We start from the raw sequence: 26,888 nt of genomic DNA, 5'->3' as shown, positions 1-26,888 counted from the left end.
TATTTCAAATTGCTTGGTTATCTGTCACTGCATAATAAACCACACTGAAAACTTAGTGTCTTAAAACGATTTATCTCTCAGTCTGAGTTAATAACTCACTGAACCAGATGTTACCGGGGCTGGAATCATTCAAAGGCTCAATTGGGCTGGATGTTCAAGATGGTTCACTTACATGGCTGCCAGCTGATCAAATGGCTGTCCGCAGGGAGCTTAGCTAGGGCTAAGCTTGAGCTCCTACATATGACCTTTCCAAGTGGCTTAGGCTTCTCTCAGCATGGCTGCTGATTTTCCCCAGAGCCAGCACTCCAAGAGACCTAGGCAGAACCTGCAAGAATTTTATTACCTAGCCTTGGAAATCCTAGAAACTCAATTTGCCACATTTCTGTTGGCCAGCAAGTCACTAAAGCCAAATCAGATGCCAAGGAGCGGGGTGAGATTCCATATTGTATTGTGGAGTGTTTTGGGAGAGAAGGTACTGATGGTCATCATTTATGAAGACAAACTCACAATGGTCAGGTTTCAAAAAATCACATAGAGGAAGCGCGAGCCAAGCCCCTTCCCTTTCTCCGATAGACATTAAGTACAAAAGTAAGCAAAATGGTTAAATAGAACTGGGTCCAAAGTAGGGAATGATGGCAAGGGTGGAGGCAACAAGAAAGAGAAATTACTTCTAGACACTCATACAATCCATGTGCTGACCCAATATTCATCAGGCACAGTGTAGACCCTGTAAAAGACACAGACATCAAAGAGGAAGACAGATATGGTAGATGCAGTAGATGTTCCTGGACAAAGAAAGGGAATGATGTACTCCATTTGGGTAAATGAGGATAAAGCTCTCCTGGAGAAGGTGGTCTGGAGCAGAGTCCTTTACACGAGTTAACTTCCCCACTCCCAGTAGTCATGAGATCATTGACCCTGTGCTCCCTGTTGGTTTAAAAACCTGAGCAAAGCATCCTCTAAACTCTTATAAGTCAGCAGCTCCCCCTGATGGTCAAAAGGCTGAATGGGACTAGGAAACGGGATTTTGAGTGATCCTCCTTTGAATAACTCAGTCGCTCTGGGTCTAGCCTCCCTACGGATTATCAGAGCACAACTGAAGTCGTTCAGAAGTCCTATAAACACAGAAGCCCTTGTATTTAAATTCCATCATGGAAATAGCTATCACCCTCTCCTTCCATGGAATTGGCTGCCCAGAGCAATGGAGAGAGAAGCAAGGCAGTAGAGCAGGAAAATTTAGTCCTAATACAGCACTCCTTTGTTATAGCACTGGAGGAGCCACTATAACATGAATCCAAATCCTCAAATCAAATATTAACTAATTACATGACTAAAATCATAACTGAATCAAGTCCTCCACAGAGCCTGGGACCTTCCTGGGTCTGCATATTTATGTCCCTCCATCCTAGCCCCCATGGCATGGATCGGATATTAAGTATGCAAATGAAAAATCTGGACAGTCTTTGGAAGGTAGTTCTGACTACATGCCTGCTGTGGAATGAGCATTAGATAGGAGTTTGATGCAAGTGAATTGATGTAAAGTTTCGGGGTGGGGGGTTGTTTTGTTTGTTTTGTGCCTGCTACAGTGGAGGGCAGTCCTATCCCCTGAGCCCCCAGGGCTTAGGGATCATTCTGTATTTCTTGCTGAAAAGGTACTATAAAAATTAGTGAGATTTGGAGGGTATGTTTTTTCTTTTTTCTTTACATAGCCATCTTCTTGAGGTTGCCTGTGAACACAAGTTCTAAAAGAACATAGAAATAAGTAAGATCACAAAGTGGTAGCAAAATCAGGTCCAGTTTTTCAAAGAATCCTACTGTACTCAGTCCCTTACCATTGAAGGACATTTTTAAAGAGGAGGTCTCAAAATTAGCCCTGAGGTTCTACAATGGGATCACTCAGATCAACTGTGGAACAAGTTACATAAAAACAACGGGGAAAAGTACATTACTAGTATTGATTATGATTTCTTACAAGTGGGATTATTTTCTTATAAGAGGGATTTTTCAGTGACTGCTAGGGCAAGCTGGCTGAAGATGACTTTGTTTTTGCTGTGGCCTGACAGTGCTAACATTGCACACTCAAAGGAAAATCCCAGAGAACCTGGGTTTGTGGGAGACAGAGCCTCTAGGAACTGCAAATTTACCTCTTAGCTAGAGCCCATGGGCTATCTCAACTGTCCAGCTTCTCAGAGCACAACTCAAAGAGGGGTTTCACTTGAGCCAGTCAGAGGCATTGGGGTCCTCCTATGATGGAATCGGTGCCCCTTAGCTTCTCATTGGATATGTTAGTAACTGGAACAATGAGCAGTGCACATTTGGAGGGCTGTCCAAATTACCCATACCTCAGGAAAGCCAGCAAGTCATTCTTTCTGCTTTTGTGGAAGGTCTTCCTGAGGACCAGAGGTTGGCAAATTCCTCCATCTATAGCTATGGTCTGAAATCATGGGAACTGGGTCACACCATATGTTGTCTGGCCTCCATAATATCCCCTTGGGCCAGGGGAAGTCACTGTAGAGCCTTCATAGGTGAACATGTACTTGGGAACCTGGGGTTAAGCCCCACAACCTCCAGGTTAATTCTGTGCCTCTAGCCAGCCTGACTCTAGGCTTCAGTAGAACTAACACAAAGGCAGAGGCCAGGTCTGGACGACCTGGAATCTGAGAGGGACAAGCCTCTGAGAAAAGGTGGCTGCAGCCAGCTAAGAATAGGGCCAGTGCTGTCAGAAGGTAAGTGTGTGGGGAGACCCACTATGTCAAATCAGAATTGTGTGGCTATTATCTAAGTGTTTCTGTCTCTGTGATGACTCCATTGCAAGCTGACCTGTGCTCATGCCTGGGCCCCCTGAAAGAGCCCAATATCCAGGCCGCAACCATGCCTTGAGAGCAATGGAGCCCCTACCCACCTGCTCTAGTCCTTAACTCTCCTCACCCTTTGCCTTTGAGAATGCTAGGGGGCTCTGTCAGTGGGTCGGCCTTGGCTAGAATACCAGGTGCAGTCCTCACCACCAATCTAACCACCATATTCTGCTTCATTCCTTTTGTGTTTGTTGAGCTCACCCTAACTTCAAGGGATACCTACCCTGGTCCCCAAGTTCTGAGATGTTTGACTGCAGGGTCCTTCATCTGTGGTTTGTCATCTGTGCGTGATTGTTCTCACTTGGTTACAGGCTCTCCCTCTCTGCCAGATAAGTACCGCCATGCCCGGGAAATGATGTTGCTGTTGCCCACGCACCGAGACCGCCCAAGCAGTGCCATGTATCCGGCAGCCATCCTGGAGAATGGACAGGTAGCAGACCCAACCTACTAAATGAATTCTACTATTGGACTTCCTCATTGCATTTGCTGGGCTTTCCACATTGTCCTGCATGCCTCCTGCATCCTGCTATAAGAAGGCTGCTGTACTCCTGGATGAAGAATATAGTATGAATGAATTCTAGTACCAGTAATCCAGAATGCAGGTATGGGTAGATGGCATCCAGGTTGGAACCAGTATTGCTTGTGTGGCTATCTGTACTTCTGGACAGCTTTCTGGACTCTCATCCCACCCTCGTTCCTCTGACAGAGAGAATTGGTTCTCATCCCAAGAAAGCCATGGTAAATGTTCTTCCTTGCTGTGGGTGTGCAGGAAATCCTCACAGGGGCAAAAGCCTCTTATCTATCCACCCTCACTAACTGCTGGGGCACCTGTGCACACCATTCACCCAGCTCTTCAAACACCCTGCCTAGGGGCCTGGACCAAGAAGCCATAGCAGTTAACTCTCTCCCTTGTGCAGGTCTGCCCCTGACCTTCTATCCCAGTTTTGTAAGTCACCTCCAAGAGATTATCCCCTGGCCCCAGAGTGCCAGGAGTTTCTCAACATTACTTTCCCTGTGCCTGATCAGCCCCTAGTGAGGCACAGGGAGCAGATTTGCTTGGCAGGCACCAGTCAGAACAGCAGAGCCTGACTCCAGGCTTGGGTGGTACCCTTTCTTTAACCTCAGTGCTAACATGGAGCTGTATGGGGCCCTCCCAGAAGGCAAAACCTGTCAGTCCTCCTGAAGGAATCAGGATCCTAAATCCTGCCATTGGGTCTCCCTGACCAGACAAAAAGATGCAGTTAAATATCTATGTCCTTTTCATGGGCCCTGCACAAGACAACCTGGGTGGTAACTCAAATGTCCATGGGCGTGCTCAGAACCAGAGATACCCCTGGACAGTATTCCCCAGCACATCTCAAACAGAAGCCATCCCATTGCTTTGATTTCCCCATCTGATCTTGGAACGTTCTGGCTCCTGCGATCCATGACACCACCTCCCAAGATGTAATTGGTTGTTTTCCACTATTTGTTTTTCTTTTCTCCCTTCCCTCAGCCATCAAACTTCCAACGGGCCCTGTTCCAGCAAGTAGTCGGAGCCTGCAAACCCTGCAGTGATCCTAATCTGTCTGTAGCTGAAAAAGGTATTCTTCCTCCTCCGTGGGCTCCCCCATGTCTGTCCCCACCTTGAGTGTCTGATTCTTGTCCCTGAGCACCAGCTGGCCAGGGCTGAGTCACACCCCAACACCCAGGTGTGTCTATCTGTCCAGAATGCTAATCAATTCCTGTGCTCACTGTTTAATCCACATTTGGTTTGGATCATGTCAGTTTGTATTTCTGCCTCTTTCCAAGGCCCATCCTCAGAGAGTCTCCAGCTGCCACCTGTCCTGAGTACAGCTTTATGGAAACTGGGGTATTAAAGGGGGAACCTCCCCTAGATACTTCCTAGCCAGCCCCAGAATTTAGCAGGCCCTTTGGTCCCTCTCAACTTGGGCCCTCATGGACCTCTCTTCTTGGAGCTCAAAACAGGTTTGTTGGCGGTGGGGGGAAAAGAAACTCCCAAGAGGAATGGAAAGGACGTACCATTGCAAAATGAATTTCCCAAACACAACTTCTCCAGTGGAAGCCCTGGCTGCTTCAGAGAAGTCTATTTGTTCTGTAACCACTCTGGCCAGCAGCTGCTGTGAGTCCATCTACACTGCAAGGCCATCAACTATACCATGAAACTGAGCAATCCTCCTTAGAAGTGAGTCCATTTAGACTGTGGTATTTCACCCTGCATTCCACTCCTGCAAACTGATGGTGCCAGCCTCTGACCCCTTTTACCTTGGCCTGAAGCCCCAGATACCTGAGTTAATTTCAACACAGAGTTATAACTAAGTGGGGACAATGCCACCCAGAGCCTAGCTCCATAGCAGGCCTGCTCACATAGGTTCTCCTCCTCCTTCCTCCATCTGTTGGAATTTACGGCATATTCAGTTCCCACCTATCAGACTGCCATCTCCTATTCCATTGGAACACTGTCCCTCCAAAGCTGTCATCATATTGTCATTGTACCTGTTCACCAAGTGCTGTCTACTGCCCCACTGTCATTGTTCCTCCCTTGCTCATCATGGAGGACAAGGACCTCTGTGTCCTCTAACTGGGTTCACAACCTGAGTACCTGATGGGCATTGGTGCCAGATGGTCGGCCACAAAGTACCTGCTGAAGATGCCTTCCTACCTCAAGGCTGCACATCCTGAAAACATGCAGCTTCTTGGATTCCTCCATCTATGACCCAAAACAAAGTGTCCCTCTTGGCCTTGAGGCAAGAATTCACAACAACTTTTCACCACCTAAAATGCAAAGCAATCTCAGAACTAGCCCCAACAGGTCATCAGGGCTCAAATGAGTGTTGATAGCCAGACCAAGATGCTACACCAGCTGGATCCAGAAGCGCTTCAGACCTCAGGCCAGACTACATCAAGGAACAATACATGCCCATCCTAGGTGTGGGAGGGAAAGAGAGTTGTTTCAGAATAAAGACTGAGCCCTACACAACCATGTTCAAACCACAATGTCAGCACTTAGTGGGCAGAAAATTAGACATTTGCCCAGTGCAACACATTGACAAGTCTCTACTTGGATCCTCCAGGGCAGGAACTGTACATACTTGTCACCATACTCTTGTCAGTTAGGGTCCTGAGTTCCCTAAGGACTCCACCTCTCGCTTGCAGACAGATATCTTTCTTTGCCAGCAAGCAACTACCAGACCAGGCATGCCTTGGGGCTAGGGGCTTGCTATTGGAACCTCAGGTCAGTGCTGGACAGTTGTTAACACTGAAAAGACGACAGGATACTGGGAATTCTTAGCTCTCCTACTAGCCCCAGCGCACTAGCCCTTTGCTGCATGGCAAAGGTCCCTTGTCCTCACTGTTCACAAACTTCAAGCTAAGGGCCCAGCTTGGTGACTTCTGATTCACATAGAATGGCTTAGGCACTCTTTTGTAAACCATTACAGCCTTGCCAGTTTTCTTATAAACCATTGTAGCCTTGCCAGCGTTCTTCCTATGTCCTTCCTGTCCTTGAGTTTCCTTGGGTCCTTGTAAGTAAACTTTACAGTTCAACAATTCTTCCAGGAACTAGGTGGCATCTGAGAGTCATGGCTGTTGGAAGTTCCTCAGACCCACCTCCAAACTTCTTTCCTGAGATCTGTGACTTTTTATGTAGATGGTACTTTTGGGGGCAGGGATGGTGGATGATACTCAGTACTGAGGACCAAGAAGCTCCTACTGCATCTTGCCAAGAGCCTAGCAAGGATGGACCTTTTCTTTAGGTGGCTTAAGGCTTTCTGAAGAGGATGTCTGATGGAATCCACTTGATGCTCATCAGATTTAGAATTCTTTCCTCCCTGAAGGCAACAGCTGAGTATCTACCCTCTGCCCAATGGTCGCCACACCCCTCCTTCCTGCCACCAGGCAACAACTGAACAGTCCTCCTTAGAAGTGAAACTGTTTAGATAATGGGGTTTTACCTGTGTTCTCCTGAAAACCTATGTCAGCCCTAAGAAAGAAGAAAAATGGACATCACTGGATTACCAGGGGTCCCGCCCCTCTTGGCCACATATTCCTCAAAGGCCAGACTCCAGTCCTTCTCTTCCAGGCTTTGGAACTTCCAGAAGTATCTGGTCTGGAAGAACCCAAAGTCTAAGTACCTCAGGCTCCCTTTAGCTACCATAGCCTTAGAAAGAGCCAGGCACTTGGGACTGAGCTAACCTTACCTGCTACTAACAGTCCAAAAGGCTCCATCAGAGAAGGGGCATATTTCTTCTTACTGTTATTTGTTCTCTAGGATGAATTAGCTTCCTGGCTTTATATGTCCACTCCTGTACCTGCAGAGTGGCATCCTTAGACCTCAAGATCCAGCTATTGCTTCTCTCCTCTCTGATCCTGCAAAGTCTTTCACCCCACTGTGGCTAAAGGGCAAGCCAGTATTGTGTCACTGGATTTCTCCTTAGTCTGGGGCCCACTCTACTCTGCATCCATGACACGTAGGTGCCCTCTAGACACCCTAAAGCATCTGTGGGCTCCATAGCCTTCCATCCTCTCAGGAAGCAGTGGGTCCAGTTGGGCCTGGGCTACAGTTCCTGAGCTTTATACTTTCTTCCAACAGGTACATTGAACATCTCTCCTTGCCTAGAAAAACCTCTTGTGCATTCCAAATCCAGCCAGTGGGCACAGGAGCAACAGGGATAGGTAACAGTTTTAAATGTCACTACAGGTCCTTTGGGGGCTAGTTTGGGAGGCAGCTCCTGCCTGCTCCATGGGAATGCTCTGGGAGCTCTGGAAGGAGGCAGTCTCTGACTCCCATCCTGCTCCCTACTTTTCCCACAGGGCCTGGGCAGTAGAAGTGCCCTAGCTGTACTTTGGCATAGAGCTCTCTAGGACCTGCACTCCATATTTTCTTGGTCCTCTTCAACTAGTCTGCTCTGCTCTTCCATTCTCTTCTGCTTTCTCTGCTGGAAAATCCCAGAGACTGCAGATGTTCACTCCTTGCTGCACTTTGTCTCAGCTTGTCTCATCTTAAATATTCTTCAGACATCAGCTGTTTTCATCCTCTTAGGCAGCTTCAACCCCTGCCATTCACTACTGTGGACCCTGTGCCTTGCTTGGCCAGTGTTTATAGTTCCAGGGGGCTAGCATGCCACTCCCATGTTCTGGATATACAGCACACACCCGGAGAATCCACAGGATGTAGAATGGGCTTCTCCAGAGGGTGGCTCAAGGAGTAACTTCCATTCACACCATCTCTTTCCACCCTTCAGCGGTGCCAGCAGCCCCCAGCAGCTGGAGCCTGGATAGCGGAGTCCGGGAGGCCCACCCTTCCTGTCTGCCCACATGGGGCACATCCTGGCCCCCCCAGTGCCTCCCCGAAGCCTGCTGCATGGTAAGACCTCCAGCGGATCCCCCAAGTAATCCTGATCTCAGACTCTGCTAAAAGTCCTGATCAACAGCTGTCCAGGCTGAGAAGATAGGCCATCCTCTGGGTCGACACAGCCAGAGAAAAATCATGCACACCACAGGAAGGATTCTGCTGGGTACTGGGGTCAGTAAGATTTTGGAGTCCAGCAGATTAGCTCAGTAAGGCCATCCCAACAAGGGAGGCTGAAGACGATGGAATCAACTGTGCCAGGTGTTCCACTCACCAGTCGGTCATCACCCAGCAGTGGGCTAGAGCTGCTACGGCCTGCAGCCTGATGTTCTATGGCTCTGAAGCACTCAACTTTCCTGGCCTCCTCTGTGGAATAGGTTTCTTTATCCCAGCAGCCTTTTTGGAGAACATCAATGTAAAGAGGTTTTCCTATCACCTCAATACTGAGGGGGTCCCAGGAACTCTTTCCACACCTGGCCAGTTGGCCCAGCAAGATGGTGCTGGTGTGCAGCCTGAGCAGGACCCCTGCTGAGGCTCTGGTTCTGTTCCCTTTGCAGGTCATTACTCCTTACATTTTGACGCCTTCCATCACACTCTGGGTGATACTCCCCCAGCCCTCCCTGCCCGGACCCTGCGCAAGGTAATGTACTGAAGCAACAGTCCCACCATCTCATCTGCTGTAGAATCACCTTTGGGTCCATGAGCGTAACCTGAGCCCTCCCTCTGCTTCACTGACCCTGACAGCCCAGATTGGCAGAAGCTGGGGGTGGCCAGAGCCATACTTGAGCTGCAGGTACCAGGGGACCAGGGAACAGGGATATCAGAGTGTCTTGGAGACAACACATGATTCCAAGAGTGGTGTGGACAATGAGCACTGAAAAGCAAGGGCTCTCTGCCAACACCGCAGGCTATCAACACACCATAGACCAATAGCTAAATAAATGTACTCTGGTAGGTCAGAGAGCTTCTCAAATTAGTCACCTGTGAAAGCAAGAAGCATCAGGCACAAAAGCTTTATGAAAAAACTCAAAAAGTAAAACTTAAATCCTGCTGGTCACAGATCTTAGCAGAATAAACTCATCTGGTCCATGACCCACCAAGGTTCTTTCTGTCAAGTAGCCTGATGACCAAGCCTTTTGTCATAACCCAGACCACAAAAAGTAGTCTGGGACCTGGCCTGGGGGCAGGAGAGTGGGGGACCGATACCAGCAGCCAGATCAGGACCATTTTTAGGCCTTCAGAAATAGTGATTCTGGGGCACCACTGGCTTAAGATTGGGGGAGGGTTGCTGCTGAAGAAACAAGAAACTTGCAGTTGATGAGAGTTAAAGTTCATCAATAAGCAGACTCTTTGGTCTCCACATGGTGGGCCAGTTTATCTATCTAGAGAGAGGGATTCTAACATGCCCACCCTTTCCTTCGCACAGTCTCCTCTCCACCCCATCCCAGCCTCCCCCACCAGTCCACAGTCCGGCCTGGATGGCAGCAACTCTACGCTGTCTGGCAGTGCCAGCAGTGGTGTGTCCTCTTTGAGTGAAAGTAACTTTGGGCACTCCTCAGAGGCCCCACCTCGAACCGACACTATGGACTCGATGCCAAGCCAGGCCTGGAATGGTGATGAAGACCTTGAGCCACCCTACCTCCCTGTCCACTACAGCCTCTCCGAGTCCGCTGTCCTGGACTCCATCAAGGCCCAGCCATGCCGGAGCCACTCAGCCCCTGGGTGTGTCATCCCTCAGGACCCCATGGACCCGCCTGCCCTGCCACCCAAGCCCTACCACCCCAGGCTGCCAGCCCTGGAGCACGACGAAGGTGTGCTGCTGCGTGAAGAGGCCTGAGAGACCAAGAGGCCTACACCGCAAGGCCTCATTGCCTCCTGGGAGCACCAAGGAGGAGCAGGCTCGCATGGCCTGGGAGCACGGCCGAGGGGAACAGTGAGGGGCAGAAAGGCAGCTGTGATACTACCTTCAGTGAGCAGCTCGTCCAACCACTCCAGGTCTGAAAATCAAGTCTCCCCTCCACCCCCAGAGAGTTAGAGGGGCTTGGCACTCCGGAGAGCAGCACCCAAGTCTCCATTCTACTGCCGTGAACTCATGTGTTGCCATGTTCAGAGGCCACAGCAGCATGAAGAGTTGTGGCTTCTCTTTTTATTTCATTTTTTATGTTTCCATTTTCTATGAGTTTTCTTTTCTTTTCTTTCTTTTTTTTTTTTTTCTTATGCAGTAGATGCTTTCTTCCTCCTATAGTTTCCAGACCACGTGGAGCTATGTGGAGATATTGCACAGACAGAATTGCTTGCAGCATTGCAGGGCCCAAGAGCAGAAGCCCCAGCCCTCCCTTCAGGGCAGAGATGCACAGAAGAATGGAAATTGCACTAGGGACCTCTTCTTTTGCTGTAGGACAGAGAAGTTAATGGTTGCATTCAGGGATTGCAAGGACCACGTGGACTATGTGTCACAGGTGAAACAAATGGGCCACAAGCCATTTTGCACAAATGCTTACCCACCTGCCCACTCTTCCATCCAGGAGTGTGCAAACTGAGGGTCCTGGCGAGGCCAGTTTGCCAGCTCAGGCATGTGACCTGGTCTACCTGCATGCCCAAAGCACACTGCCAGGTTTTCACGGGCCAGCCTTGTCTCCTACTCCACCTTGGACTTTTTTACCCATCACTTTATTTCTGATCATTTGCTCCCTTCCATGTTGATAACCTCATGACCCGGAGAAGGCTCCATGGTGAATGGATCTACAAAGGGTTTTTCCTCCACCTTTAGGGGTCTGAGTGAAGGAACAGAGCCAGCGGGGCTACCCTAACCAACCTTTCTCCTAGAGGGAGCTAGGCCCTTTCCCATGTGTTAGAGCTGGTATAGAGTGAGGCTGGGGTGTGGCAGGGGCCAGAAATTCTCTGAACTTTCGGAGTGGCCAGAATGCCTGCCACCAGCTCCTGAATCAGGGATTTTCAGCACTACCTCTGAGCCATGGGGTTGGCTGCCCAGCCAGGCTTCCAGGCCCTGAGGACATGTGGTCAGGTTTCAGCAAGCTTCTGTGTAAAAAGGGTGGAAAGGAATTTCTCCTTGGTAGAAAGCAGAGAACATACAAATAGTAATTGTCATTTCCCAATTGGCCAAGTATAGCACCTGCTCCAGGCCCATGGGGACCACCACTCAGGGTTCAGGGCAAGCAGGAAGACAGTTTCTCCAGCCTCCCAGTCTGTTGGCGGCCCCAGTGAGGTGTCTTTATAGTAAACTCTTTCAGGTCAGGGCACTGATTTTCCTCTCGGTGTATTATTTGGGGGGTTAGGGTGGGGTGGGTATAGTAGTAATTTTATCAGGGTGCTTCTCAGTTACTTTAAAAAAAACTGTCTGAAACAAAAAACTTTCTCTTTCATTTGCTTGAGTCATATTATGATGGTCACAAGACTGCCTTCTCCTTGTTGAGGCACGTTACCCCAGTTCCTCTTTACTGGCCTGTCCAGCCTCCATGACCAGGCCCTGGGTTTTAGGTCCTCGTTCATTCTCCACAGCCCCTCTTTTCAAACAGAAAAAGCCATGGTCAGGGTGTTTTTCTCTTGGAAACAAGTGCCAACTTGTTTAACAGAAATGCCAGCAAGTAACCTATAAGGAAAGATAGAAGACCCAGTTACCTTCATAGAGTCTGGGTGTTATCACCTGTGTGGGGCTTTTCTGATACCATCAGGATTACTCCACACCAAATGGGGCAGAAGGCTGCCCCAGGTGGGGGGTCAGTCAAGGCAATCCACAGCTCAAAGGGAGGCCTGAACCTAGATTCACTTGCAGCCTTCAATCTCTGGGCATCTGGGGATTCTTTGGTGTAAAGGTCAGGGACATGTTGAATCTGATTCTTAAGGTAAGAGGACATCTTTGGATTTTCAGGCACTTCTGAACCTCAGTTCCTGGACAAGGCAGTCATCACATAAGAACATCAACCTTCTCTACTTGATGGCACAGGATATAGGGAGAGGAGTGTAGGTTTGCTGGCCTTGCTTTGTGGAGGTGAAACAAATTCATGTTTTCCCTCTCCATTTTCCCTAACTGGATGAAATGGACACATTCTGAAACACTTTTGTTGGAGAATCAGCCAGTCTGAGGGGAAATGGGAGATCAGAGATGAAAATTCTTTGAAGACTGTGAAATAGTGATTTCATTCTTTCAAGCTTATTTGTAAATACCTATTTGAATGCTGTGTATTTGTACAGGAATTTGAGCAAAAAATGTATAGAGTGTGATGTCCAATTGGTTATCAGTCCTATAAATGTGTTTTTAACCTCTGGCATTCTGTGCTTATTTAAAACAAGAACACTACTAACCATTTCTTTTGTGTACTTATGTCTAAAGAAAAAATGATTAAAAAATGATCTTACCTGTACCAGAAGAGCAAAGTTATAAGAAAAAAAAAATTTGTACCAATGTCCCAAGAGGTATTTTACTGTATATATTGTGGTAGCATGTTCTAAATCCAACAGTAATGTGAATTTTAGATGTAAATAACTGCCACTTTGACTTTTTCCCCTTTTTCCCAACTCCCTTGACTGCTGTGATGTTAATTAAAGATGAATATCTGATACTGATCCACTGAATTCACTGAATGGGAGCAGCAGAAGTTGCCCCTCTCCAACCCTTGCCGCTGGGCTCCAAGCCCTTTAGCCCCATAGACGTCTCCTTCAGCACTGAGCCAGCCCTTCCCGCGTCCTACCTTCAAGGACAGGTAGCCAAGCCTGGGAAGCAGGGCAGCCCAGGAGGACACATCCTCTGGTGCTTGTCTGTTGACCCCGGGACCCCACTCGGGAAGTAGCTCGACAGCCAAGGGCCTTGATGGCTCAGCTGGAAAGCAAGCGGGCCAGCGTGCTCAAGCATGCGTCGGAAGCTTGTGAGGAAATGCAGAGAGCTCCCTAAAGTGGGGGGACAAACCTCTTAAGCCCCCGTGGCCGCCACACTGCGGCGACACCAAAGCCTCAGGACCCAGCCGGGGTTGACTGGCCTGGAGCCTTTCCTCCAGGAGTACCTACAATACTTCCTAACCTGGACAAAGCGGGTTCCAGTCAGGTGGGGCGGGCAGGCGGACGCTTGAGCCTCAGCAGACTCCCAGAGGTTGGTTCCCTCGCCCACGTGACTGTTCAAAACAAGAAGTAAGGAAAAAAACCCTTTGAGTCTTGCCTGCGGCCGTTCAACCCCACTAAACCTATTGTGTCTCAGCTGACCCTAGAACGCCTGACCTGCGCCACGAGTGCGGCTCCTATCAGGAGGAGCCGCAGGATTTCTCGGGCGGGCGAGGGAACAAGGACAAGTGGAATGCAGGACAACTCAGTGTGATGCTGGGCAGCAACGAGATCCTACTTCCGCCCGCGGCTCCCAGCAACAGCAAAGGCGGCTGCCCCTATCCAATATGGCGGCCCATGCAGCTTCCGAGGCGGCTGCAGCCACTTCCTGTACACTGCTGGGGTTCAATCGGAGGCCGACAACTGTCTAGGGCCCAGACGCCACCAGCCAATGGGGAAGGGCAGCGTGGAGCCGCCCGTCTGGGCTCTAAGGCGTATGGCCCAATGAGAACGTGGCGTGTGGGAGGGCGCGGGGGCTGCACGCCAATGGGAAGCTCCTGCGTGCGGCAAGTACCCCAAAGCGGCGCAGCTCGGCGGGTGCGGTTCAGTCCGGGCGGCGGCGGCGGCGGCGGAGGAGGAGGAGGAGGAGGAGGAGGATGTGGGCCACGCACGGGCTGGCGGTGGCGCTGGCCCTGAGCGTGCTGCCAGGCAGCCGGGCGCTGCGGGCAGGCGACTGCGAAGGTGCGGGGGGCCGGGGTCTGCACATAATGGTCGGCCTCGCGGCGGCGTTGAACACAACAAATTGTCGAGCGGGCGGGGGCGACGGCGGCTGGTCCCAGCAGGGTCCACCAGAGGAAAGGCCTAGAAAATACTTCCCGGGCCTAGAAAACATAGGTCCGATGAAAAAAAGTGGACAAGCTCGTACCGAGAAATTGGCCTGAAATCCCCATCACCTCGGAGTTTTTGTCTCTTCACAAAGGTTCTCGGGAGAATCCCGGGTCTGGGACCCCAAGGGCCGGTCCTCTGTACCGCGCAGGTCTGTTGGGGTTGCGAAACTGCACATCGGGTTTTGGTGTTGTATATGGAAAGGAGCAGCAATTTTGGTCGTTTCTCTTCAGCCTCCAGTTTGTCCATTTATGAGGTCACAGTGAGCCCCGTCTCAAGGACACGTGTTCACTTTCGCCTTAAACTTGATGAAAGGAGCAGGGAAGAATCGTTTGTGGGTTCCTGGGGGTGATGCTTGTTCCTCACATGCCCTGAGTGTACAAAGAAACCCCAGCAACCTGAAGCAGGGTTCTGTCCACCATGGGCACCTGAGAGAAAAACAGTGATGGAAAGACCTCTAATGATGCGTCTGTGTGTCCTGTAAAATTGTTAACAGAGTATCTTCCTGTTGGAATAGGGGGACAATTTGATGATTGCTGAGCATCTCCCTTCCCTCTCTTTTCCAGTTTGTATTTCTTTTCTGGGAAGATTTTACCAGGACCTCAAAGACAGAGATGTCACATTCTCACCAGCCACTATTGAAAAAGAACTTATAAAGTTCTGCAGAGAAGCAAGAGGCAAAGAGAATCGGTTGGTGAGTAGCTGGTGACCCTCCTCTGCTGGCCCTGGCTCATTTTATCTTCCACATCTGAAAACTATTGTGGCACTGAAGTGACATGTACTTTTCAGATGTGTTCATTTTATCTTGTTGATATTAAGTTCTTACTGTAAGCAAGGCACCAGGAACATTAGGGTAGAAAAATGATTAACAGACAATGCAGCAAATGGGTATCATGAAGAAGATAGACCAGGATCATTCAGTGGTGGGTGGATGCTGATTAGACAGAGCAATGGTCCTCATCAGAGTGGAGTAGAATTATCCCAAGTGAAGAGACAGCTGTGTGAGTGCTGAGGCTTGAAAGAGCATAGCATGTATGAGGACAGAAGTTAACATGGTATCCACAGAGTGGGCCAGGACTGAATCAAGGATAAGAGCCCCATGAAGCAGTGGCTTTTCCAGCTTTAATCTCCCTGGCAGTCTCTGGTTTGTTTTTCTCTATTAAAGTTTTGAACCCTGGTGACTCCTGTACTCATCTGGTGGCTTTTAGCTATGGGACTGAGCATATGTTAAGAGCCTAGAATGAGGCTCTGGCAGAGAGAGATGTTAAGTGCCACCTCTGAAGCTTGTTGTCCTTTCTTGCTTATAGTGTTACTACATAGGGGCTACAGATGATGCAGCCACCAAGATCATCAATGAGGTATCCAAGCCCCTGGCCCACCACATCCCTGTGGAGAAGATATGTGAGAAGCTAAAGAAGAAGGATAGCCAGATCTGTGAGCTAAAGTATGGTGAGTATGACCATACCTTTTTCAACAAATGCTGTGTGCCTTCTGTAGTCTCTGCATGAACCCTCTGAGCTTAATTGTACCTTGGTAGTGATCTAGAGCCACGGTGAGTGGGGTATATAGCATAGATGGCACTCAATGGTGGGATGGGGGAGAACCTAGCATCAAAGTGGGTGAAGGTCAGAGCAGGTCCCATTGAGGAGATGACATGTCAATAAACTTTGGAGGAGGCTAAGAGTAGCTTGGCAAAGAGGCTAGCTACTAGAAGAGCATTCCAGGCAGAGAATGTAGGAAGTGTAAAGGCAGGCAGTAGCATGACAGGTGGGTATGTAGGTCACAGGGGCCTTGCAAATTGGTGAGGACTTTGGCTTGAGTCTGAAGTTGGGAGCATTAGAAGTTTTTGAGCAGTGAAGGAATGTGGTCTTACTTGGCTTTAACAAGTTGGCTGTGACTGCAACTTCTGAAGACCTTGTAATCTTTAGCCCAAGAGTGTCAGGAGCCACAGCATCTCTGGCTGAGCCCCCATCTGGTGGCAAAAACACAGTCCCAGTCTTCAGAATGAGTCGAGACCTTTTCTGCAAAATATAAACACTAGTGTTTTTATTATGCCTCATTTGTCCAAAGGACTGAGTGAGGACACTTGTCAAGGGTGCCTCATTTTCTGAATGATCCTGATACAGGTCCATCTGGCTCCATGTCACTCTGGTCACAAGTGAGCACAGAGAGTAAACCCCTGGCTCCAGGTCTGTTTTTATAAATGGAGACCAAGGGATCTATATGTTCTGTCAGCAACCTGGATGTATCATTCTCCAATGGCTGTGTAAGAGGCACTTGGAGGATGGGAGTGGTGTTCCTCCTCTAAAGACCATATGGACTCCACACTGCATGTCTTATAGTAGATACTGACAGACTGAGGCAGCTGTTTTGATGAAGGGACCAGTTCCCTTTTGGGGCAGTAGGTACTGACACTTTTGCATGTACCTGTAGTTCTCTCCCCTGCAGCCAGCAGGGCTGGTTGTTTTAAGGGATGGTTTGACATGCAGGGGGTGACCTATCATGGGACTTTTGAGGAGTAAGACTGCTCCCACTCAGCCATTAACTCCCCTACTCTCCACTGCAGACAAGCAGATTGACCTGAGCACAGTGGACCTGAAGAAGCTCCGAGTAAAAGAGCTGAAGAAGATCCTGGATGACTGGGGGGAGACTTGCAAAGGGTGTGCAGAGAAGTCTGACTACATCCGGAAGATAAACGAACTGATGCCTAAATACGCCCCCAAGGCAGCTAGTGCTCGGACTGATTTGTAGTCTGCCCCCTCCCTGCTGCACCTGAGGGGAAAAAAACAGTTCACCTGTAGCTTCCCAAAACAGCCTTTTTGTAATTTATTTTTTAAGTGGGCTCCTGACAATATCAGAGTGAAGCTTGGAGCTTTTCTGATGATGCTGGCTCTATGGTGCCCCCGTGGGGGGATTCACTTCCTTCTATTGATGGTTTACTCTAGGACTTCAAAGTGTGTCTGGGGTTTTTTATTAAAGGAAAAAAAGAAAATTCTAGCTGTCCTTGGAGAGTTAAAGTGAATGCTGAAGTAAGATTTCACCCCAAAATGAGGATCCTGCTTTCCAGTTTGCAGAGTTTTGGGGTATATTCCTTATGTGTTCCTCAGTCCATCTGTGCTGAAAGTACCAGGGCAGGACACACACAGGCTGATAGCTGATGTGAGTGGGTTTTGCAGGACTGGAGGGTGTCAGGCACCTCAGCCTGATGGTGATTTGACACCCCCAACTCCTGCTAATAGGAGGGGCTGGAGGCTGCACAGTTCCTAGGTATAGAAGTTGAGTCTGAAGTACTTGGAAGGACTCCCTACAAGCAGAACAGGGTGCATCAAGTGTGGTTTTCCACAGTGATACCCATATATTCAGTATTGGCATTTCTAAAGCTTCAGCTCTTTGGGCCCCCCTATTTGTGCATCAGAATCCCTGGCCTAGGATCTACTATCAGTCCTACCTTCTGACACCTACTTGGATTTTTGCTGAATTGGTGTATACAATAAGCTATGAAAGGGCTGCATTTTGCCTTTGTGTACCCTAGATAACAGTGGAGGTCCTTAGGGCTTGTAGGGAATCTGGTGACTATCTGCTCTCTGGACATCAACATGAATAGTGGTTCAGTTGAGACCCTTTGTCCTCCCACCCACAGATAATCACCTGAAAAGAAAGGACTTTCTGGAGCTGATCTTTACCCTCAGATCAATTCATTTGTGTGTTTCCTCAGTTTTCTGTGGCTAATGGGCCTTCTTACAGCTTGCCCATGGAGCCCACTGCTGTCTCTTCCAAGACCTTTCCTATTGTTCCTGCTGAATTCTTTTCTGATTGTAGGAGGAAAGAGCTGGGTGTGCTCTTCCTCATCCTACAGGTCTGCAATGGTTCCACCAACTATCCTTGGAGCACCCTTGCCCACCCCTCCTCTCCCTGCCCTCCCCGGGGTGGACAGAGTACTGGCCACTGTAAGATCAGCGTGGCAAGCAATGGTTAACTGCTGGGACTATCAACCTCTGGCGTCCTTTGCCCCTGGCTCCACAGTCCTGCCCTTCCAGCTTGTCTGCCCAGATGCCCACAGCAGAAGGTTGGACCCAGTTGCACCAAGGAGCCTACTTTGACTAAACTACAGGTGCGTTATCTCTTAAAAGTTTTTGTGCCTGGACCAGACCCAGCCAGCTCTCACTGCGTTCATAGCCATGGTTCTCAAGGCCTTTCCAGGACGACTTCCTGAAATGAGGAGAATGCTGGAGATGCGGGTTTTGGACAGGGATCAAGGATGTCAACTCTTGGGGGTGGGAGTCGCTCAAACTAATCGCGGGTAGAGGGTAAATACACCCAAAAGAAACCCGCTAGGTCAAGGTCCCCGATTCTGACACCCACGGTGACTGACACTCCTTCCTGCTCCAGTCGGTGCGGGTTCCAGCACCCGTAGGAGAAATTAGCCAGACCCGGAGCAGCCAAACTACACTGAGCATGAGACCCAGTCCATTGGGGCCTCAGATGGCGCGACATTTCTCCCTAGGCACCCACAACAGCAAGTAACCCTGAGCCAGCTGCCAGCCAGGCTGTGACAACCAAGCGCGCTGCCGTGCCTCGCTCATCCTCTAGCAATAAGATCACATGGCACAAAACAGCGCAGCCCGATGACGCACGCACAGGCGGCCCTCGCCCCGCCCACTGCAGTCACGTGGCGCGTCCGGCGCAGCCTGACAACGCAACGCCCAGCCCCTCGGCGCCGCTCCCGCCCCGCCCCGCCGCCACAGCCGTGCCGAGTCCTTTTGTCCAAGATGGCGGCGCCGGGGGCGCTGCCTCCTGGGCCGCGGCTGCTGCTGCCACTGTGAAAGGCCTACGGGCCGCCCGCCCGCCGCGCCGGCGCCATGAAGCGGCAGAGCGAGCGAGACTCGAGCCCGAGCGGGCGTGGCTCGTCATCGTCGGCAAAGCGGCCGCGGGAGCGCGAACGGGAGGCGGAGGCGGGCGGGCGGCGAGCGGCGCACAAGGCCTCCGGCGGCGGCGCTAAGCACCCGGTTCCAGTGCGCGCCCGCGACAAACCCCGCGGTAGCGGCGGAGGAGGCATCGCGACGGTCGTGGCGCCGGCGACGCTAATCACCGTGCGAGCAGCGGGCGCTCCTCAAGCTCTGGCGCCGCCGGTGGGGGGACGCGGCGGCAAGGCCTCTGGGGACCCGGGCGCCTCGGGCGCGTCGCCCCGCGCGTCTCCACTGCCGCCGCCCCCACCGCCTCCCGGGGCTGAACCTGCGGGTCCTGGCTCTACGGCCGCGCCGGAATACAAGACGCTGCTCATCAGCAGCCTGAGTCCCGCGCTGCCCGCCGAGCACCTGGAGGACCGGCTCTTCCACCAGTTCAAGCGCTTCGGCGAGATCAGCCTGCGCCTGTCGCACACTCCGGAGCTGGGCCGCGTGGCCTACGTGAACTTCCGGCACCCGCAGGACGCGCGCGAGGCCCGCCAGCACGCCCTGGCCCGCCAGCTGCTGCTGTACGACCGCCCGCTCAAGGTAGAGCCGGTGTACCTGCGCGGGGGCGGCGGCGGCGGCGGGAGCAGCCGGCGAAGCAGCAGCAGCAGCGCTGCCGCCTCCACACCACCCCCTGGGCCTCCAGCGCCCACCGACCCGCTGGGCTACCTGCCGCTGCACGGAGGCTACCAATACAAGCAGCGCTCACTGTCCCCCGTAGCCGCCCCGCCCCTGCGGGAGCCCCGCGCCCGCCACGCTGCTGCAGCCTTCGCCCTGGATGCTGCCGCTGCCGCGGCTGTGGGTCTGTCCCGGGAGCGGGCCCTGGACTACTACGGACTGTACGATGACCGTGGACGCCCCTACGGCTACCCGGCAGTGTGTGAGGAGGACCTGATGCCCGAGGATGACCAGCGGGCCACTAGAAACCTCTTCATCGGGAACCTGGACCACAGCGTGTCTGAGGTGGAGCTGCGACGGGCCTTTGAGAAGTATGGCATTATTGAGGAGGTGGTCATCAAAAGGCCTGCCCGTGGTCAGGGTGGTGCCTATGCCTTCCTTAAGTTCCAGAACCTGGACATGGCCCACAGGGCTAAGGTGGCCATGTCGGGCCGGGTGATTGGTAGAAACCCCATTAAGATAGGCTATGGCAAGGCCAACCCCACTACTCGCCTGTGGGTGGGTGGCCTGGGACCTAACACCTCGCTGGCAGCTTTGGCCCGGGAGTTTGATCGCTTTGGGAGCATTCGGACCATTGATCATGTCAAAGGAGATAGCTTTGCCTACATCCAGTACGAGAGCCTGGATGCAGCCCAGGCCGCCTGTGCTAAAATGAGGGGCTTTCCTTTGGGTGGTCCAGACCGCAGACTCCGGGTGGATTTTGCCAAAGCAGAGGAAACTCGTTATCCCCAGCAGTACCAGCCCTCACCCCTTCCTGTGCATTATGAGCTTCTCACTGATGGATATACCCGGCACCGCAACCTGGATGCAGACCTGAGGGTGCGGGACAGGACCCCCCCACACCTTCTATACTCAGACCGAGACCGGACCTTTTTGGAAGGGGACTGGACCAGCCCCGGTAAAAGTTCTGATCGCAGAAACAGCCTGGAAGGTTATAGTCGCTCAGTGCGCAGTCGTAGTGGTGAGCGCTGGGGGGGAGATGGGGACCGAGGCATACCCAAGCCCTGGGAAGAGAGGCGCAAGCGAAGGAGCCTTTCCAGTGACCGTGGAAGGACAACCCACTCTCCTTATGAGGAACGGAGCAGGACCAAGGGTGGTGTGCCACAGTGTGAGCGTGGCTCAGACCGCACCCCTGAGCGCAGCCGGAAGGAGAACCACTCCAGTGAAGGGACCAAGGAGTCAAGCAGCAACTCCCTTAGCAACAGCAGACATGGAGTTGAAGAGCGGGGCCACCACCACCACCACCATGAGGTTCCAGACTCTTCCCATGGGAAGAAGACAAGAGAGAGCGACCGCAATCATCGGACCACCGAGGCTGAGACCAAGCCTCTTGAAGAGCCAAAACATGAGACCAAAAAACTAAAGACTCTTTCAGAGTACGCTCAGACACTGCAGCTAGGTTGGAATGGGCTTCTAGTGTTGAAAAACAGCTGCTTTCCAACATCTATGCACATCCTAGAGGGGGACCAGGGAGTTATCAGTGGTCTCCTCAAAGACCACTCTTCTGGCAGCAAGTTGACCCAACTGAAGATTGCCCAGCGACTTCGACTGGACCAGCCTAAGTTGGACGAGGTTACACGCCGCATCAAACAGGGAAGCCCCAATGGCTATGCAGTGCTCCTAGCCACCCAGGCAACACTTAGCGGGCCTGGCACTGAGGGGATGCCCACAGTGGAGCCAGGCCTACAGAGGCGGCTTCTCAGGAACCTGGTCTCCTACTTGAAACAGAAGCAGGCTGCAGGGGTGATCAGCCTGCCAGTGGGTGGGTCAAAGGGCAGAGACAGCACAGGCATGCTCTATGCCTTCCCTCCCTGCGACTTTTCACAGCAGTACCTCCAGTCAGCACTGAGGACATTGGGCAAGCTAGAAGAAGAGCACATGGTGATAGTTATAGTGAGAGACTCTGCCTAGCCCAAACCTGTCTTTTCAAGCTCCATGTTTGTGTCACAAAAGCAGTTATTTTAAAATCTGATCCCTTCTCAACCCTACTCCCTTGGTTTGAATTCTCTGCTGGTTATTTTGGTTTATTTGGAGGGGATCAAAGTTTGTCCACCACTAAAACTAAGTTCTTAGATTTGGGGGGATTTTTTTTTTTTTTAACAACGAGAAGGGACTCCTGTTACGTTGACTTCTAGTGTACAAGATACTGTCTGCTGTATTCTGTATTTTTTTATTTTTTGACTAACTGTATGGAAAGTTGTCAGTAAAGCCTTTGTCAGAGGATGGATTTTTAATCCGTTCAGAGTCCTGGTTTAATCAAACTTTTTCTTAAAAGAATGGACAACTTCCCCAGTGTATGCTGTCATGTTTGCAGCAGCACCCATCCAAAAGTCCTGCTGCATCAGTGGCTCCCAGCTCTTCATGCTGAGTTGACTGTTCTCACAGTCGGTTTTAATCTTAGCTGATGGCTGGTAGGCTTCCTTGTAGGCCCTTAGCCATACTACACCAGCCTAAAAGCCTATGCAGTAGCCTAAAAGCTACTGGTAGTTTGGTTTTTATTTTCCCTAAGTGTGTGTCCATCAGTTTGAGCTGTGGCTGTTGGACAGAGTCCCCAGTCACAGCCTATTGGACAGTGGGTAGTTTTCAGCAGTTGTGTGATCTAGTGCATCGGGGAAGAATAGTGCAATATTGGTGCCAAGGAGTCTCAGTGCCTGTAACCTCCCTTCTACTCTTATTTAGTCCAGGGGTCTCCAGTGTGGAGGACAGCTGCCTCCAACTCCCAGGGTCCTGTAGGCCATATGCTGGAATGAGGAATTGGAAGCCTTGGTTAATCCTTGAACTTTACCCAAGTGTTCATATTTTGGGGAATCTTCAGTCCTTCAGGGATGGTGTCAATAGAATGCTCAGTCATACCAGCCCCTGGTATGGAAGTACTTTAACTGCTACAGGGGAGTGCGGTAGGTTAGGAAGATGCCCTTTGTAAGTAACATAATGGTTTCTTGCTCTTATATAATTGGAGAACAGAAATAGGTATCTCTTTGGGAAAATGAGGCCAGAGTTGCTGAGGTGCTGGGCAGTGCCAAAGTCATTGAAGCCCAGCTGGAGAGAAAAAGGATGTGGAAGCACCCTCTACCTGGGAGGGAAAGGCAGCTGAAGCAGTTTTAGAATTCTGACTTGCCTGTCTTGGTAGGTAGTAAGCACAGTGCTGGCAAACTTGAGTTCAGCACTTGTCACCATAGAACACAGCCCAAATGCCACTCTCCAGAATATATGGGAACTTGGATATTCCAAAGGGATCATGATCAGGGCTGAGAGGAGAGTGGGAGCTCTGGGTGAGAGATGGCCCTCAAAGTGGTTCTCCTAGCCATGCCAATGCTCCAGATCCAGCCCATTACCCCAGCCAGCAGGTGACAGTTGGGATACTACAGATGCTCTGCAGGCAGAGGCTCCCTGCAGGCTGCATGGTGTGCCTGTCCACAAGGACGGCTATCTTAAAAGACGCTGGAGATTTGGAGTAAACAGGAAAATGCCTAAGTACCCACTTGCTGGACTTTGGCTGGTACTCACAAGAGAACAAGCATATTCATAACAAAACATGAACACCAGGAAGTGTTAAATATTTTATTGCCTGTTTCTACTTGAGCTGTGACCACAGCTGCCAGGTATCAAGCAAGTCGGTCAGGCACAGGACACACCTGCACCATTCCAGGGTAGCTGGAATCCCCAGAAATAGTAGTCCTCATCTTGTTGAAGGTACATTGGAGTTTTTCTTGCATATCTGCAACAAATGCCTGAGTCACATGACAGCTGCCCTGGTGCATCTAAGCTACCCATCTTGCTTTGGAGTGGGTGGTCAGGACCCAAAATGCACCACCAGCTTTCCCAGGCAGAAAGGAGACATGCTATTAAAACTGAGTGAGGACACCTGTCAGCTTTTATCCCTTATCCACACCTCTTCAGGGGAGGGTTTCCTCTAACCCCAAAAAGTACCACTTTGAGTTTTGGTGAAGGGCCACACCCCACTGTGAGCTTCCTTCTCCTCCCTGGACTTCAACCACTTCCTTCCTTTAGTTCTTAAGACAGCAGGTTCTGTGACCTCTAGGCTTTGCCAGCCCTGAAGAAGATAGGTCAGGTGGTCATGACCCTGGTTGCTTCTTGACACTGCTCTAGTAAGAAAAGCAAGTGTCCAGTGCCTCCTGCTGGGATCAGGTTCCGAGATACTACTTGAAGACAAAAAAGCATGAGAAGGCAAACTGATGTCACTGGTGGTGTGTAGCTCTTCCACACGTTTCTTCCTGACAGATCATAGTGTTTCCGTAGCCTCTTAGGGCACTTTCCTAAGGGTGTGTTGTCAAGACAACCAGAACTGTGCTTGCCTAGTAGAGATGCCCATCTCCACCTCTGAGACCTGAGGGTTTCCCATGAGCTCCTAGCAGGGTTCAGGGAGACTGCTTAGCTGCACTAGTGACTAAACACCGTACTTTTACTGGATCTTGACTGGTAACCTGTTCTCTCTGCTGGTATGTTCAGTACCAGCAGTAAACACTAACCTACTGGTTAGTGTTAGCTCTCCATTTAAAGCTGAGATATGAAGCAAATGAAGAGGTAAAACCTATGCTCTCAAGAGGACCAAGAGGTACCTGCATGGTGCAGACCCACTTCAGTGTGTATGACAAATTGTACATTGCTTCTGAGCCCAGCTGTGTTTCACCTGTCCCTAGAGAGTTTTAGCCATCTTGTGTTGCTTGTTTAATGCATAACAATCAAATGTGTCTCTTCTCTAGCTATATGATACCTAAATTTTGAAAATCCAAGAAGCTGTTATTTGGGCAAACTTAAAGAGAGAGACTAGAGTCTTCTATTTCTTGTGGGAAGGAAACTGAAGTGGGGGTTAAGTGAAAAGGTAGGAGCCACTGGTACTTTCTTCAGTGGTTACAGTTTAGGCATAGACCAAATGTAGACACCCCTCAAGTATCTGCAAACATATCCTAACTGCCCTCAACCACCAGGACTGCATAGCTAACTGCTCAATCCCCATGTGACAGTCCCTTTTCAGGAAAGTGATGACAGTCATGACCGCAACGTTTTCCTTAGCTTTGTCAACTCACTCCTCCAAAATTTGCCAGGAACCCTGCCTTTACAACCCCACTAAATCTCTTCTCAGGAGCTGCCTTCTTGATCTAGAACAAGGGATACACAGATGCCTCCAGAGTGGACGGTGCTGAACTCCTCCCTCTGCCCCTGCACATCACCCTACAGAAGAGGTGCAGGCCAGGGCCAGACACTGAGCTACTGTTCTCCAGGGGATAACATGTTCCCAGCACCCTGTTCTGTCTTAGAAGGCATCTTCCACATGACCTGGCAAGAGTTGCAAGTAAAGGAACACCTCACTTAGGTAAAAGAGAACAGGGAAAGGCCATAAACAAAGACAGACTTGTAGTTTATTTTGTATTTTTTTAAATAAATACACTTTACATTAAAGAAAAAGGCCTTTGATTTGTAATTTCCACGTTGGGGAGAAAGGGAAGAAAAAAATTTTTGAAAAACTGAATCACAAAGAAAAACAGAGGGAGTGAACTTATATCCTAAGTTCCCTCGACTCCACAAAACTAATATCCACAATGACCATGCTGCTCCCAGACCATGAAGGTGGGTAAATTTAGGCATTTACTCAGCAAATAAGCAGCGCCTTCCCACCTCTGGTATGAAGGAAAACAAATTAACCTGACAGCATATGAGGCAACAAAACAGGTTAAAAATCATATATTATATTTATAATAAAATATTCTTAATCCTTATCAATTTAAGAAACCACGATTTTCCTTTTCATTTAAATACGTATGTAAAAATGCCTCTGTATTGTTCTTTAAACATCATTTTCTTCCAAAGAAAATGAAGTGCAGGGACAAGAGACCTGGTGGATATAAGTTCATACCCTCAGTTATAAATGCCTGTTTTTTTTTTTTTTTTAAGTTTTTATAAAAAACTATTTCTTGTTCTTTAAAGAACGTTATACAAAGAAAATATATTGTGAAATAACCCCAGAGACATGTTTTTGTTTTTGTTTTTTTTCCCTTGAGGAAAGATATGTCCATCTTAGGAGAAGTGGGGGAAGCAGAATAGGGCCTAATCCCTGTTGCCTTTTTTGTGGTTGTTATTTTAGAATGACCTTCAGATTCCAGTGAGACTCTAAACCATAATCTTCTGAATGCAGGGCATGCAGTTCCTTGACAGACAGCCCCGGTGAGAAAGGAAAGGGAAGGTATTCTGAATTCATCTGACTCAGTTTCTCGCCTGCCAAGCATCTCTTCCAAGTAGTGATGGCTCCTCATTCATTCAAAGATAAGATGATGTCATCTTCTAAATCAGAGTTGTCAGAGCTGTCAGCTAAAAAGTTAAAAAAATAAAAAAAAAAAGGGGGAGACTAGATTATGCATTAGGATTATAGGAAGCACCTGCAGCCACATACATTTATGCCTGAGCAGTGTTAATTACCAGTTTCCAGAAAGAAGAAAACACATCAATTAGCTCCTTGGAGCCGGCTCTGGAGAACACACCTGCTGCTGGCAACAATGATCAGCCCTGGGACCTTTTTGCTCTCTTAGCTCTCAAAGGGCCTGGACTTCTGGAAGGTTCTGTTTCCTGCCTGGGAAGCCCCAGAGGACAGGGCAAGTGCCCCCTGAAGCCTCCACTCATGACACTTGGCTACAAAGGGTAGGGCTGAGCAGAGCACTGTTATGGCCCTGGAGCCTCTGGTATCCTAAAAGGGATGGACCCAGGACTGCCTGGCCCCAAGACCACTAGAAAGGCAAGCACAGTCCAAGCAAGAGAATGTTCTTTTCTTAACCTCCTTAGCCACTCCCTTCTCCAGTCCTCAAAAGACTGCACAAAGTCAGAGACAGAGTGGTCCTAAGGATTCATTCCTCTGTCATTTCTGAGTATAATCTAAAGGGAACAAATTCCACAAAAGTATAGACCAGTCATATCAGAGAAGGAATGATCAACCTAGAAATGAGGCAGGAGGCAAGCAGGGAACAGCTGTCAAGCCCTGAAAGGTGATACTGTCTCTGATGAAAAGCCTCTGCTCCCGACCTTCTGCCTTCTCAGGCAGGAAATGAACACAGTAACACTTCTGGAAGGATCCACCTAGGAGTGAAACTAGGTGGTATCAAAAAGGAC

General features: G+C 50.1%; 4 protein-coding genes and 1 long non-coding RNA gene across 7 annotated transcripts in view; 3 read left to right on the top strand and 2 right to left on the bottom strand.

Annotated features, from left to right (window-relative positions):
- The window catches only part of Dock3 (dedicator of cytokinesis 3), a 712,604-nt gene extending 699,971 nt beyond the window's left edge, over positions 1 to 12,633 (top strand). The window contains 5 exon segments of the mRNA XM_047563117.1: positions 3,167 to 3,285; positions 4,351 to 4,438; positions 8,763 to 8,845; positions 9,632 to 10,039; positions 10,041 to 12,633. Of these exon segments, the coding sequence (XP_047419073.1) occupies positions 3,167 to 3,285; positions 4,351 to 4,438; positions 8,763 to 8,845; positions 9,632 to 10,039; positions 10,041 to 10,142 (800 nt within the window). The 3' untranslated portion in view covers positions 10,143 to 12,633.
- LOC124992393 (uncharacterized) lies at positions 11,565 to 13,981 on the bottom strand. 2 transcript variants are annotated; one of them, XR_007110115.1, is made up of 4 exons: positions 13,435 to 13,981; positions 13,241 to 13,331; positions 12,915 to 13,110; positions 11,565 to 11,815 (listed from the first exon to the last, which is right to left on the bottom strand). It is a non-coding gene; the product is annotated as an uncharacterized LOC124992393 (long non-coding RNA). The 2 variants fall into 2 exon arrangements; XR_007110114.1 differs by lacking the exons at positions 13,241 to 13,331; positions 13,435 to 13,981 and having other exon boundaries at positions 12,915 to 13,234.
- Manf (mesencephalic astrocyte derived neurotrophic factor) lies at positions 13,762 to 17,144 on the top strand. The gene is given in 6 exon segments (XM_047563115.1): positions 13,762 to 13,787; positions 13,789 to 13,867; positions 13,869 to 13,998; positions 14,709 to 14,836; positions 15,450 to 15,591; positions 16,709 to 17,144. Coding segments are annotated over 6 exon segments (690 nt in total). The 3' UTR covers positions 16,894 to 17,144.
- A 1,044-nt stretch (positions 17,145 to 18,188) lies between these two features.
- Rbm15b (RNA binding motif protein 15B) lies at positions 18,189 to 21,996 on the top strand. The gene is given in 3 exon segments (XM_047563114.1): positions 18,189 to 19,191; positions 19,194 to 19,273; positions 19,275 to 21,996. Coding segments are annotated over 3 exon segments (2,676 nt in total). The 5' UTR covers positions 18,189 to 19,001; the 3' UTR covers positions 21,681 to 21,996.
- Positions 21,997 to 25,650: 3,654 nt separating this feature from the next.
- The window catches only part of Dcaf1 (DDB1 and CUL4 associated factor 1), a 75,597-nt gene continuing 74,359 nt past the window's right edge, over positions 25,651 to 26,888 (bottom strand). For both annotated transcript variants that reach the window (XM_047563112.1, XM_047563113.1), the window contains one exon: positions 25,651 to 26,096. In XM_047563112.1, the coding sequence (XP_047419068.1) occupies positions 26,038 to 26,096 (59 nt within the window). In that variant the 3' untranslated portion in view covers positions 25,651 to 26,037. The remainder of the gene's footprint in view (positions 26,097 to 26,888) is intronic.

This window comes from Sciurus carolinensis, chromosome 9, assembly GCF_902686445.1.
Source record: "Sciurus carolinensis chromosome 9, mSciCar1.2, whole genome shotgun sequence".
Lineage (NCBI taxonomy): Eukaryota > Metazoa > Chordata > Mammalia > Rodentia > Sciuridae > Sciurus > Sciurus carolinensis.
The sequence above is the reverse complement of the archived record's forward strand: the minus strand, read 5'-3'. Positions and strand labels throughout refer to the sequence as shown.